The sequence below is a fragment of the Musa acuminata genome, chromosome BXJ1-6 (assembly GCF_036884655.1).
Source record: "Musa acuminata AAA Group cultivar baxijiao chromosome BXJ1-6, Cavendish_Baxijiao_AAA, whole genome shotgun sequence".
Taxonomy (NCBI): Eukaryota; Viridiplantae; Streptophyta; class Magnoliopsida; order Zingiberales; family Musaceae; genus Musa; species Musa acuminata.
Genome location: NC_088332.1, coordinates 19,748,542 through 19,763,104, shown reverse-complemented (window position 1 = coordinate 19,763,104; position 14,563 = coordinate 19,748,542). Strand labels below are relative to the sequence as shown.

Below are 14,563 nucleotides of genomic sequence, written 5' to 3'. Positions count from 1 at the left end.
GCTATCATTAACATGGAAACCCCCCCCCGGTCAGTAAAGGAGGTCCAACGTTTAACGGGGAGGCTTGGTTCCTGTCTCGGTCAGGGGATAAGTGCCTCCCCTTCTTCCAAATTCTGAAAAACCCAAATATCTTCGAATGGACCTCAGAATGTCAAGAGGCCTTTTGCCGACTAAAGGAGCACCTGGCGCGCCTACCCCCGACTTGCTACGGTCTCTCCGAGAGAATCACTCAGCCTCTACCTGGCAGCTTCTGAGCATGCCATCAGTTCTGTCCTAACCCGAGACAATTCCGGAGTACAACAATCAATCTACTACCTGAGCTACATCCTCGGCGGGCCGGAGATATTGTCCAAGTTTGACGTGTCTGGACGAATGCTCAAGTGGTTGGTCGAGCTCGAGGAATTCGACGTGCAATATGTCTCGAGAATAGCCATCAAGGCTCAAGTCGTAGCCAACTTCATCTCAGAATTGACCCCCCCGGGCAACAGCGATAGTGAGCATACAGAGCAAGGGTGGAACTTGCACATTGACGGCTCGACGAACGCAAAGGGAGGCAGGGCTGGTCTCGTCCTTGAAAACCCCGATGGTCGGACATTCAGGCATGCACTCTGCTTCGAGTTCAAAGCCACAACAACGAAGCCGAATACGAAGCGCTCTTGTCGGGTCTCAAGTTGGCCCTCGAACTACAAGTCAAAGACGTCCAAGTTTTTACTGACTCTTAGCTAGTAGTCGGCCATATCAACGGAGACTACATGGCTCGGGATGCCACCATCAGGTCTCCCTTACCCTTAGAGGTGCCTTTTAGAGCTCACATGCTCTAAAAAGGTAAAATCGTGTGGGTACGTCTATCGCCCAAAACAGATAATTCCTTGTGAGCCTATGCACCAATGGCCGATCGACCAAATGGTCCATTATCAAATTTGTGCTAGATGGAGGGCTCAAGACCTGCACCTCGACTGAGCAAACTTGCTCCCGAGCCGTGCACCTTCGCTATGATCCTTTGGCTCCCCTATGAGGGAGTACTGATAAGGTCATTTTGTCCCACATTGATTGAGGAGTATGGGAACCAAGGGCTCATAAGTCAACCAGGTCTCCCTTACCCTCAAAGGTGCTTTTTAGAGCCTACGGGCCACACCAATGGCTGACCAACCAAATGGTCCCTTATTAGATTGGCGCTAGAAAGAGGACACAAATTCGTGCACCTTGACTATGAGCCCTTGACATTCCCTTCTCAAATACGAGATGAAAAAACTTATGAATATTTCTTTTGGAAGAAGATATTCATGGATTACAAATAATAAGGGTGTTCTTTGCAAAATATGCAAAAGGGACAACCTAAAAAAAGATTTTCTTTTCTCAAGAAATTATCTTATCATATTTATCTCTCTAAACTTAAGTTTATCATATATATTCTTCTAAAATCTCAAAACTTGCATTTATAACGTTATGTACAGTCTCCTTCAGCTACCTATCAACTGCGTATAATATTGTTAGCTTAAACTACAATTATCACTAATATATACTGATAGGGCATATTTTGGCCCTAGATGACTCAACCGCGAACATCACAAACTAGCAATCATAAATGCAACGCCATATGCTACCAGAACCATGAGGTGCACAGTACCGCAACCATGGGGTGCACGCCACGTCAAGTTCCAACTGTACAACTATGTGACTTGACCACCGCGAGAGCCTGGGGCGGTGTCGTCTGCTTTGTGACGGGGCCATCTGACGTCGCAGAGGCACCCCCCCCAAGAGACGTCATCTCGTTAGAGGGGATATCCCACCCCCGCGAGGGTCAACGGCCAAGGGGAACCAGGGCGCGACCGACTATCGCACATAGGTATATATATATATCTCCGGCCGATTCCAAAAAGGGAGAGGAATCCACACCCATCAAGCTTGATCGTCGGAGGGGCCAAAGTCGGGATCCACCCGACGAAGACCGTTTTGCAGGGAGGAGATCATCATCGAGCCGCAAGTGCCTTCACCCCGAAGTCGTCTCCCAACATGCAGAGGAGGGCAGTCCAGTGGCTCAGACCCCGACTGATGCTAGTCCCGTCTCCTGGAGGAGCCCGCGTGGTGAGGAAGATCGCCATCTATCCAAGCGACGAGAGAGCGCTTCTTCCCTCAAACAGAGCTCGGGATCGGTGGACCTTGGAGAGCCACCCCTCAGCCGCTAGAGAGGATTAGCCCAGTCCTGCCGTTTCAACCCTCATGTTCTACCAGAAGTTCCCGACATCGGCACGTGGGTCTAACCATGCTGACTCATCAGTTACGGTACTTTTATTCACTAACATATACTATTATTTAAAGCCTAGTATTATAAAAAAATTATATAATATTTTTTAAAAAATATATTAGCTAATATTTAACATGATTCCATCCTTTACAATTGATAATGTCGCTTAATATATGATGCAACCTTGAGAGAGAGAGAGAGAGAGAGAGAGATTAAAATTAAGAAGGTACATTGTCATTAAAGAAAACAAGGTGGTGATAAAAGAATCATATTACTCTTTGTATATATGTAACGTACATCTCAACCAAAACAAAAAGCGAAAATTGTACGTGGCCAGCATAAATCTATCTTGTTCCTCTATATCTCATCCTTGATTTCTGCACTATTTCTGGTACCTTCCTGTTGGCCAAAGAAGACATCACCCTAGCAGTAGCAACCTTCTTCACTAGAAGTCTCCATGTCCTGTCCACCTTCTCCTCCTGCACCTTCTTCTTGAACTGCCTGTGGTAATAACACAACACAGGTAAGCAACTTGAGGAAACAAGAAGGTATTTAGCTGGATAGAGGGGCATGCATGCATGGCTTACTCGCAGAGAGGAACCCTGCAGGAGTCAGGCTGATCGCAGAGGGAGGAGTGGAGGCGGAGGAGCTGCCACATTCTCTTGCAGTGCGTGCAGCCCTTCGGAGACAGCTTCCGGCCGCAGGCAGCGAAGTGGCGGATGAGGAGCTGAAGCCCTTCGCACGTACTAAAACTGGTGCATGGGTAGGCCGGGGGACGGCTGTTGTGCGGCCCGACGTCGGTGCAGCCTTCGGTGCATATGTGCTGCAGGCAGTCCATGGCTTCGCTCAGTTGCCTGTACTTGTCTTGATCTCCCCTTTCTCTCCGCCATCGCTTCCCTCGCTGCGCATGCCATGGATCGCAAACGAAATGAGTGATCGATCGTCATTAGCGAAGACTGAAATGACATGACAGCATCTCCCTGGTTGCAGTGTGACCTCCATTCAGAGTTGCAGGACGGTGTTTTCCACTTGTGATATTTGACACGTACACGCTCATTAAAAAGAAGAAGAAGAGAAGAAAAAAAATCATTCCATGTCGCTGATTTGGTTGACCCACGAGAAAATAAATGTGGGGAAAAGAAGACAGAGACAATGTTGTAGTATGTCTTTTATTATTATTATTATGTATATATGACTGCAGTCAATATGTTGTTTCAGTAAGCATTTTAAGGCTGACTGGATTTGGATCTGTCAGGTACCAACCTCTCCTTCCATGTTGTTTCCTGGGAATGCATGATGCCTTATCTTACTGGAAAAATGTCTCCATAACAATAACCAAAAGCAAAACTTCCGTCCCTCTGTCTCTTCATCCATTCCTCTTTTTCTTATCCCTACTCTTCCAAACATTATTACTTCTCTTTGACCAGTTTCTACCTAAGATAGTTCCACATCATAATGAATCTTGGTAGTTACCCAGACAACCTATGCTTATGGAGCTAAAACCTCAAGACTAGTCCTGTTAATCCTTAATCTCCTCCTTGAGATATTCTTTACAGTACTTCATCTTGCCAATAAAAATCTACCTTGCAAGAACAAAAAAGGGACAGCTAGTTTCTTCTGTGCCGGATCTGAATCGCGGACTACCCTATCAAATTAATTGGACATCGATGATTCATTACAGATCACACAAGCATCCATGACTTCTGTCAGATCACAAACCTGTGATGTTTCTTGCAGGAGCTGGAAGACCTCCGTCTCCAGGCCCGGATCATGCTTCTGCACAAACCGCCATCCCTCCGACTGCTGCACCGCCTCCAAGTCTTTGGCCACCAGCCTCATGCACCGCTGGTACAGCCGCGGCGCGTCGCACAGCCTGGCCAGCTTCAGCACGTCCATCACCTTCACCGCGCTCAGCCACGCCGCGACGCCGGCCTCGCACCGCCGCTTCAGCCACCGCACGCGGTACGCGTGCGACAGCGCCAGCAGCGCCATGCCGTGCCTCTCCATCTCCTCCTCCGCTTCCCTCGACCACATCCCAGTCCTGATCGTAATCACCATACCCATTAAAGCTAGGATCATCAGTGATCTCAAAAAGAGAGGAGTTCACATGCCGAGATCAGAGTGGCTCTACCTGGAGGAGTAGAGGAACTGCAGGAAGACGAGGACAGCGTCGTGGGGGACGCCGAGTACGTGGATGATCCTCTCAGAGTTGCCACCTTTACGTGACCGATCCAACATCCGCTCCAGCACAGGAGAAGCCGAAGCCTGAGGATCCGGCAGTCAGAAGCAAAAAACTACAACCCAATCGGATCCGAGACACAAACCAAAGAAGGAATCACACACCAATACGCTGGAATGGGCCGGTATGCTTTTCCCGTCCGAGGTCACGATCTGGACGTCGGTCGGCGGCACGCACTCGTTCCCGGCCTCGTGCCATCGCCGGATGAGGCCATTTCGATGAGTAACTGAAGCTGTCATTTCCGCAACTCGACGACAACTGCTTGATCTTCCTATCTGACGGATCTCTCCAAGGATCGACAAGGGAGACTTGGTTGAGAAGGTGGAAGGAGAGGTAGATGGGAAGGCCAAAGACTGGTCTTTAATAGAAAGAGAAGGCAGACTGGATTGGGTGGATACATGGAGAACCTATTGTCAACCATAGATTGCTTGGCCACTAATTCCATAGAACAGCCTGTTGTTTTGGAGCCAAATATAGGATTTGACGTGGTGCCGCGTCAGGAACAGCCAAGTAGATTAAAGCTGCGACTACGGTGTAAGACTTGGACTGTATCGTATTGAGTAATGTCTTATGTATATTTCCTTATATATCGGAACATTATTGATACCAAGATGATTTATGCTTAGGAACTGTAAAAATAGACGGTTTTTTTATTTTTATTTTTTATTTTTGCAAGGATAATAATTAGATTCCTCAGTCCTTATGGTCGGTGGAACGTTGTCACGCGTGTTGACTGACTATAATAGAAATATATTAAATTAAAAAAAGGAAATAAATTCCTTCCAAGAGAGTGGTTCTGACTACTACGGCTTTTAGTTATTTTTGCCACAAATTTTAATCATTCCAATAAATAATATATCCGATGGACTTTATCTCTCTACCGCCTAACTGGGTACTTTGAATATATAATTTTTAATAATAATTTAATATATGGGTCTTCGGTATTTACATAATATCTATAACATATATTTCTTAAAATTTCTCAGTGGAGTTCCTTTGTGATTCTTATAGTAATAATTCCTTTATTTACTTAATTTTTATGGGATATTAAACAGGATGCCAATGTAACATATACATCATTGGTAAGGGAAAAAGGGATTAAAAATATATAATCTTATATTACTAAGGATCATAAGAATAATTGAGTTTGATTCACAACTTAACGATTTAAATTTTCTGTTGCATTACTATTCAAATTAGACTAGATTGATTGGTATTTAGATATTATATGAGTTTTAGAACGCATCACGCCAAGGAGAAATGGCCGTGCTATCATGTGATTGTTATTTGTCTAGTAGGAAAATGGGTGACGTTTCTATTTGAGAGAGAGAGAGAGAGAGAGGCTTTTAAAAAAATAGTCACGCCAAATAGAAATAGTCGTGCGTTATTGTTCCGATTAGAAGAGTCTGCAATTTATTGAATTGCATTATTGTTCTGATTAGACTAGTTTAATTGGTATTTGTGTGTGATATGAGCTTTAGATTGTCTCATTATTATTTGTCAACTGGTAAAATGGGTGACTTTTCTATTACTTATGACAGAATTGTTGTTGTGGAGAAGGCGAAATCATGTTTTGGTCTTTGGCCGAGATAGTGAAGTCTCACCTTCTATCTCCTATCAATGGGCTTCTTAGTGTCGTCTAATGAAATAAATATGTGATGTGTGTTGCTGTCCCCCCCACATGAGAAGCTTCGTTCACAACTTTTGTCTTTTGGGTCCATCAAGAACCAGGGAGTGAGATGAAGACTTGGTACGGAAGGCAGATAGATATGTACATTAGCTTATATTTTTCATATTTATTTGTTTATATATATGTATATATATAATCTTATAATACGTTTGAGAAGTGTCTTACCCTTAATATCTATTATTATTATTATATATTTAAAATATTAATCTGGTGGCAATGGTAGCGTAGTAAATCATTTATCAAATATTAAAGATTCAAAATCTCATCCAATACATTTCAAACTGGTTTAGCCAATAAATTCTTTTTATTATTGAGAAAAAAAGACTTTGACTATCGATGATAATGTCTTAGTGTTGAATCTCAAATCCAAATCATCTTTCGGTAGAATAATTATGGGAACAATGTTACATTGTAGATAGAGATATTATTTTTATGACAAATCCAAATCATATTTGGAAGGAGAAATTTTATCCTAGCATCAAATCTCACCCTATAAAAATTAAAATAAAACAAAACTATGGTTTTATCGTTCTATATTTGAATTTACTGTATAATGATCCCTTTAAAATATTGTAGTTAATTTCTGTCATTTGTGAAAGTATAATTTACATTAATGTCTTTAGGAACACATTATAATGTTAAAAGTATTAGGGATACTTTTAAGTGGTTTATACATTTTCTATACTTCTTTACTATAAACAACTAATATTAACCATTCGCTAAAGGTAGTCGACATGGATATTTTAGATGAATGTTAACCACAGTGATGATATGTGAATGAGAGTTTAATTTTTCCAAGTGGTTACATATGCTTCATTAAAATGTGTAATAATAAATATAGTGTTTCCAAATTTCCAAGTTCCTTTGCATGAAAATGCACTCCATTGGTGGTGATGTGCCCCTCCAACAAAAACAAAAACAAAAACAAAACAAAACAAAACCAACCATAACTTGTGTTGGATAGTGTCTAGATATAGACACAGGTGATGTTTGGTCGTACTACAAGGCTCATATGAGCCAGCGTCACTTCATCAATGAGAAGATGTGATGTCTAATAATTCAGGCGTATTTGCTGGTCCCATGACTAGGGGGGAGGTCTTGCATTTTGTTGATGGGAACATTTTGGTGAAGAAGAAGGTAGAGAAGTAGGCATCTCAAGTTCAATGTTTAGTTTGGAAACAGTGATACCCCCCCTCACACAACTGCATCCACTATCTTAAATATAATAAATACATGAATGAAAAAAAGCTGAGACACCGTTTTCCTTTTTCTTTCTTTTTTCCTTATCCAAATACTAAAATAAAATCATCTTATTATTCCTTTGAAGCACTCTTATCTCTCTTACTAGTTGAGAAAGAAGCACTAAATAAAAAAAAAATTAAAAGTGCTATCCTAGAATTAGTTGGGATATTATAAGATTTTTTTATTCGATTTACTATAATGTTTTATTTTGAGCTGTCTTGGTCAGAAGAGGAAGGGTGGAAGAGGTTTTTCTTTCTATTAAAAAATATTTTGAATAAAAAAAATAAGATTAAAGTTAGATCCACCTTATAACACTTAGGTTTTCTTTTCCCCAAAGATAGATAGATAATATATGAATGTAGTCATCTTCTGTCGCCCAGTGAGAAAATTAATATCTAAATATATGTATATATTTCTAGAAATTCGCTTTTTAAAGTACCAAAGCTCATATATAAAGTTTACTAAAAGATAGATACCTCACCTAACAAATATTTTCTATTGATTTTTTTCCTTCACCTTCTAAATCTACCAATCTCCATGCCTTCAATTCCATCGATTGAGTTGACTTTTCCCTTTTTTTTTTTGTGTATTTAGAACTTTATTTCTTGTGAAATATATTATGATGCATGAAGCTGATGGTGGAAAGCTTGAATGTATTCGGCTCATTGAAATCGTTGGTTTCAGATACCTATCAATTTTAGAGAAATAGGCACGTAATTGGAGTTTGAATTATACTTGGATCACTTAAGTCTCCTATGTAAGTGAAGTTTGAATTCTACTAATATCACTTAAGTCTGGATTGGGTAAAATTTAGAGAAATTAACTTTTTATCCATCGTTAATTCTTGATTTATTTTTTGAGGGTTGTAGCTGTCTGAAAGAGGAAAGAAAATCCTTTAGAGAATGTCACTAGGAGTTTGGATTAGATGAAAGAAAATTTCTCATCAAAAGTCCCTCCAACAATCAAATCAAATTTTGTTCGGTAGAGTTCAGACTAAAGATATATTTGAATAAACTATTTTAGATAATATCAGTTCTGTAACTTCAAATCTAATCAAAAAATATTCTTGTAAGTACGATAGATTCCTTATCATCTGTGTGGACTTGAGTTTGATCGACGAGAACAAAAAAAGAAAAAAAACAAAATAATAGTCTTATCATATCCTCAAAAATAGTGAATCGAGTTCGATTAAAGGATGGGCTTTTGAAGACAAAAGAGAAAAAGGTATTATGGATTATTACAATACATGAAATGAAACGTAAGAAGGCCGTCGTCCGTCGACAACCTCACCTGGTCCTCCTCCTCTCAGCATCATAGAGTTACAAAGAGCCAAAAAGGACGAGAGAAAGAGAGACATTAAGAGTAGAAGAAAAGAAGAAAAAGATCACATGATTCATGCACTAAGAGAAAGGAAGAGCCAGCCGCCATGGGTTCGTGCATGTGATTCCTGGACATCGCACCTACCACCCCGTATCTCTTCTTCCACCCACCATGTGCAATTCATCCTTCTTTGATGATGGATGCTGACAGAGATGTGATATGTTTCCGCTCCTGATGATGCAAGTAAGCCGTGGCTGCTTACTTTTCAGACTACCATTTCTTTCTTTTGGAATCGTCTTCTCCGACTCCGTTTAGAGAGAGAGAGAGAGAGAGAGAGAGAGAGAGAGAGAGAGAGAGAGAGATCCTAACTCGCCAAGGATCCTGACGTGATTTGATTCCAACTCCAATCAAAGTCACATATATAGATCAGAATTTTAGCTCGATAATCACTTAAGATCAGATTGAATGCGTCTTGATCATGATGAAATCTTCTCACGGTATGTAAAAATAATTATTAGTAGGAGCATATGTCTTGGATTGTCCTTTCTTTTGATGATAGATCTTTGATCCTGGTGTCAAATAGAAAAGAAATATATATATATATATATATATATATGTGTGTGTGTGTGTGTGTGTGTGTGTGTGTGTGTGTGTGTTTAAAGGTTGTATTATTTGGTTTGGGTTCCAATGTCGATCTAAGTGGGCGGGCAATGTGTGGGCTTCAGAATCCATAATGATCAAACCTAGTCCAACAAGATGTAGTCATGGCTGATCATACTGAGTTGAACATGATTTGACCAACCACATTGACCAAATTTTAATTTTATTTTGTTTTTCAGAACTGACCAATTTGTGTTTTTTCTAATTTTGCACCATTACACCATGTTCACAAATTTACAATAATATCTAAATTGTGCCTTGTGTTTGTGTTGAGGTAAAATAAATATACGATAGTCACATTTTGATTAAAAAATTAATAAAATGATAACAATAAAAGATAAAATTTAGAAAGAATATGGAGATGCATAAACCTTATCTTAAGGCAAAATCTTATTTTTACATGAAAGATTAATTAAGATTTTCATCCTAAGATTCAATCGATATTATTTCTCGTACAAGCATGATCATGGAGTGACTTGATTAGCCTCTTTTAACAAATCAAATAGAAAAATCAAATAGGAAAAATATATCAAAATAAGTAGAAGAATTATATTAAACTCTAAATTTAATGAATTATAATCGTTTATGACTCTATTTATAGAGGCTCAAACTGCCCCAAAGATTATCATCAAAGGGCAAATGTACAAAGGACATGTCCTTTCATAAACAAAATCTCCCAAAAAAATATTTTTTTAAAAAAATTATATTTTAAAATTAAATCCAATAATTCTTCACAAAAATTAAAAATTTTATAGATTTAAATTAAAATAATTAATAAATAAAATAAAATAATAAAGTGGGTACTCGATGCTTATACTTTGCGATCAATGAAGTGCTTTATAAAGTTTAAACTTCACTTAGTATAAACAAACATAATGAATCATATCTTTTAAATATGTTCTTTTAACCTAGAATTATATTATAAGACACATAGTACAGATGATTAATTGTGGGATTGCATATTAACGACCGGCATGTGAATATTAATTTTTCATAAAAACTTCTAGGGATTGTCACATGTGTATACAAATACTCTCATATAAGAGAGCCCATATCAAGAATGTTCATAGAGTCATATCTTACAAAAAAATATCACCTAGAGCCTTTTTCAGAATTAGAACTCTTCCTTTACCATTGTATAAGAGCAATAAACATTTAAGAATAGGAGTTGAAGTTATACTTCATTTATGTACTTATGTGTTTCTTATTTATATTTTTTAATTTATTCATTGGCCAACTCATCAACTTGTTATTACAATTTTGAATCTCAAGTTGGGTTGCTATTATTGAAAGGCTCATTATAGGCTAATCTATCTATCTCCCTCGATGATTTAATAACAATATTCATTTATGCTATCATGACATATCATGCAGTCATCTCATTTTTCTTAATGTTAGAATTTATAAGATTAAATATATAATCAAATATCAATAAGATATGTAAGACCTCATATTAATAATAAAATGTCAATAAAATATAAACAAATAAAATAAGATAGGTAAGACCTCATATTTCTAATAAAATTTAATATGAAAGAATTAATAATTTGCTTATAATATTACACATGCAATTAATAATTAAATATTGGTCATAAATAGTATAGAAGATATTAAATAACATAAATATTATCATTAAAATGAATTGAAGTCCCATAATTTTAGAAAAAAATTAACATCAAGAAGTTGACATAAAAATTATGATGTTGCATATGATTAGTTGTCCTACCAATTTCAAGTGCCATAACATTTTTCTTGATTTTGTATATGCATCATAGTTATCATAATTACATATCAAAGTTGCATATTCATATATCACCACAAGCCCCACATTTAAAGGATTATTGTACCAAAAAAAACAAAAAAAATCTAATCTCAACATCATGTATTAATAACAATTACATAACTAAGGATATTGCAAGACATACTTGAGTGGATATCAGATGTATCAGAGAGTAAAGCGCATGTAATTGATATAAAACCTCATGTTAACGTCTATTTAAGCAAGTCAAAAGAAGTGTTTAGGCTTAAATTACTATGAAGAAAGTTGAGCATACGAGTCATGTTTTCATAGAAAAAAACCATTCATTTTTTAATTATAAATAATTTATAATATACTAAGAGCAGAGATCAATCAATCAAAAACATCGCCAGATTAGCATGATCTCGTTAGAACATCAGTCACTTCAGAAAGTGGTCAATAGTTTCATTTCCCAAGTACAGTGAAAGGTTTGGTTCCTTTATTATATAATTTAGAAATTGTATGTCAAATGACAAGGAGATGAGTGGTAAACATACGATATCTAAAATATACTTAAGATACATAATTTAAATAAGTTAAGCATAGCGATAAACAAAACTACATATCAGTCAATAAATAACACACATTTAACATGTGAATTCGTTGATCAAATTTCTTAAAAATAAGAATTCAATTTTAGAAAACGAAAATGATGTCAGGTGTTCAAATATCCAACTCTAATGGTCATAATATATATATATATATATATATATATATATATATATATATATATATATATATATATACATACTGATACATGATATCAATCATAAACAAAAAGTAATACTTAACATAGAATACTAATCTATCGGTGAGACTGTATTCGAACGAACGGAAGAAATTACAACCATTGTAGGATCAAATCAAAACCACTGTGACAAGAAATCGAAATAGAGGAGAAAGATTATCACCCATCAGTGGAATGTTTAGTAATAACAAATAATATATATTTTTTAATATCTAACAAATACACATAAATCAGTTTTAAGCATATTAAGAATGTTTTAGTCTCCTAATTAGAGTTGCCAAGACATCAACAGTATTGCTCATTACAAAAGATCCATAAGATATTTCTCATTAAAGAAGATCTACAAGATAATGTCAAGAGATATCGCTTACAGTTTATGTTTTTTTTGACCCAAGCAAAATTAGGAATTGTATTTAACAGTAAAATTAAATAATAGAAAAATATTAAAACAAGTGAAGGAATTGTATTAAACTCTGAGTCTAATAAATTAGGATTGTTTATGACTCTATTTATAGAGTCTTACCCCAAAGATTATCATGAAAGGTCGTATGTCCAAAGGACATATCCTTTCATAAATAACCATAAAAAAAATTCTAAAATTTTAAATTAAATCCAACACTTGGAACTCAATAATTGACTTTTTTGGTTCTTAGGATCCCCAATCTTATTACACTCCATCCAAATTTAATTAATTTTCACCATTTTATTAAGTAAATCAACTTAACTTCCCTACAAACATATGATAGCAAAAAATACCATTAAAAGGAAACATATTTTTATTCATAATTCAAATAAGCACCACAAGCTACCTCCCATCTAAGGAAGATTCCAATACATCAAATGTGTTTTCATTTCATGGTCAATAAAGCAGCAGCAGTTAAATCTCCCCCCGTCTCTCTCAAAGCTCATAGCTCATAGCTCATCCTTGAGAGGCAACTCCATGTTGCTACAGTTGAGTGATGCTTTAACGGGATATGAGGCCTCCATGGCAATCCCACACAGCCCCTCTGGAGCTGAGACCCCACGCTCCATCCTTATATAACCCCTCTCTCCCCACTCAGGCCCCCATGAGTTCTTCACTATCCAATACGTTGTCCCATCATGTGTTGTTCCATACCCGACAACTGCAACTCCATGGTCCAAAGCTGTACCACAGTCACCTGTGAAGACACCCTGCCATACATGTACGCAGACACAGGAGTAGACTTGTAAGCTAAAGAGATCAGTACAAAGTACGTGGGTGCTTTTGGTTTTAGCATGACAGAGAGCATTAATGGTGGAGATTAGACCTCAGAGTAGAACTGGAAATCTGGACCGCTTGCTTCCACGGCTACGGAAACAGGTTGGTTCGCCACTGCCTTCATCAGAGCTTCCTCGTCGTTCACGGGAACGTCCTCGTACCCGTCGATCACAACCACATGGCAACCCTTCTGTAAGATCAGCATGACAAGATGCAGGTTTAGAGTTATTAGTTCGTACAATGGTTGATCGAATGCGGTTACCTTGATGACATTGCATTTGGTTTGTTTGGCTAAGTAGGGGTAGTCTGCCTCGGTTGTGATGCCTCCGTTTGTTTTGATGAACTCGAATGCGTAGTCCATTAGACCTCCTCTGCATCCATGGTCTTGCTTGTCACAGTTGACTAGTTCTTGCTCCGATAAGGGGACGAGCTCATTAGTTCTGATCTGGTTTATCCCCTCCACCGCAGCAACAGCCGAGAAAGCCCAGCAACTCCCTGCGAGATCAATACATTTGCAATGAATGGAGTGACAACGAGTGTGGTTTAGCGTCATCGCTGTTACCGCAGTGGCCTTGGTTCTTGACGCCCGTGACGGCGCGCTTGTCCCGCCAGTCGACGGAGGAAGGCAGGTCGCCGGCATCCTCGTACATGAATCCCCCGCTGCTGTCGCGGCCGCCCCTGAGCATCCGGTGGTGGTCGATCTTGGACCCGGCGAACGTCCCCCGGAATTCTTCCCTGGTCATATCCCCGAACTTGTTCAGGCCGAGCTTGTAAGGCTTGTCGTTCTTGTTGGACTCGTGAATGTACGCCACGTTGGCTTTGAACACGTTGAACCGCCTGAGCTTCTCGTCGAGGTCGCGGGACACCGTATGGTGGCTCCGCCACCGCTCGTACAGGTCCCACAGGCTCTCCTCCGACGCCAGGTCCTTATCGGTGAAGGGGATGCTGTCGGCCGTCGCGAGGGCCAGCGCGATCGCCATGACCAACGACAAGGCCCTCCTCCACATTGTGACGACGCTCCGTGATATGTGTGTGAGAGATCAAGGTGCAGAAGGGGACTACTTTATAGAGCGGAGGAAGACGATCGATCCCTGCAGTGTGAAGCAACGATGTGGGGAATGATTAAGAGTAAGACGTGCACATCAGATGGACTCGGTTAGCTGACATGTGATGGGAAGGTGTAAGCAAAGAAGACTAATAATGTGGAATATTAAGATGGAAGTATGCAGCTGCAATCTTGTCCTTTCTAGAATTCAGATGGGAGATTTCAACAAACACTTTGTTCACCAGATCATGTTCTGCTGTTTCAAGGATTCATGCTTCAGGATAGCTGGGGAGGCCCTGAAGCCACAGAAGCAATTAGGTATTGCCAATGTCATGT

At 38.7% G+C, this 14,563-nt stretch overlaps 2 protein-coding genes across 2 annotated transcripts; both read right to left on the bottom strand.

The window, feature by feature from the left end:
* Positions 1-2,463: 2,463 nt before the first annotated feature.
* LOC135582167 (BTB/POZ and TAZ domain-containing protein 2-like) lies at positions 2,464-4,925 on the bottom strand. Its single transcript, XM_065187972.1, has 5 exons — positions 4,589-4,925; positions 4,377-4,510; positions 3,965-4,286; positions 2,833-3,146; positions 2,464-2,746 (listed from the first exon to the last, which is right to left on the bottom strand). The coding sequence occupies exons 1-5, from the start codon at positions 4,721-4,723 to the stop codon at positions 2,590-2,592; spliced, it is 1,062 nt and encodes a 353-aa protein (XP_065044044.1). The 5' UTR covers positions 4,724-4,925; the 3' UTR covers positions 2,464-2,589.
* A 7,775-nt stretch (positions 4,926-12,700) lies between these two features.
* LOC135676604 (vignain-like) lies at positions 12,701-14,254 on the bottom strand. Its single transcript, XM_065187971.1, has 4 exons — positions 13,745-14,254; positions 13,445-13,677; positions 13,232-13,372; positions 12,701-13,115 (listed from the first exon to the last, which is right to left on the bottom strand). The coding sequence occupies exons 1-4, from the start codon at positions 14,187-14,189 to the stop codon at positions 12,855-12,857; spliced, it is 1,080 nt and encodes a 359-aa protein (XP_065044043.1). The 5' UTR covers positions 14,190-14,254; the 3' UTR covers positions 12,701-12,854.
* Between the last annotated feature and the right edge of the window lie 309 nt (positions 14,255-14,563).

Excerpts from the sequence above, each read along its gene's own strand:
- LOC135582167 (XM_065187972.1), bottom strand. The coding sequence starts at position 4,723 with ATGACAGCTTCAGTTACTCATCGAAATGGCCTCATCCGGCGATGGCAC. Across the intron at positions 4,287-4,376 it reads CAGTTCCTCTACTCCTCCAG|GACTGGGATGTGGTCGAGGG; the intron begins GTAGAGCCACTC and ends GATTACGATCAG. Across the intron at positions 3,147-3,964 it reads TCCTGCAAGAAACATCACAG|CGAGGGAAGCGATGGCGGAG; the intron begins GTTTGTGATCTG and ends TGGCATGCGCAG.
- LOC135676604 (XM_065187971.1), bottom strand. The coding sequence starts at position 14,189 with ATGTGGAGGAGGGCCTTGTCGTTGGTCATGGCGATCGCGCTGGCCCTC. Across the intron at positions 13,678-13,744 it reads CAAGAACCAAGGCCACTGCG|GGAGTTGCTGGGCTTTCTCG; the intron begins GTAACAGCGATG and ends TTGATCTCGCAG. Across the intron at positions 13,116-13,231 it reads ATTTCCAGTTCTACTCTGAG|GGTGTCTTCACAGGTGACTG; the intron begins GTCTAATCTCCA and ends CATGTATGGCAG.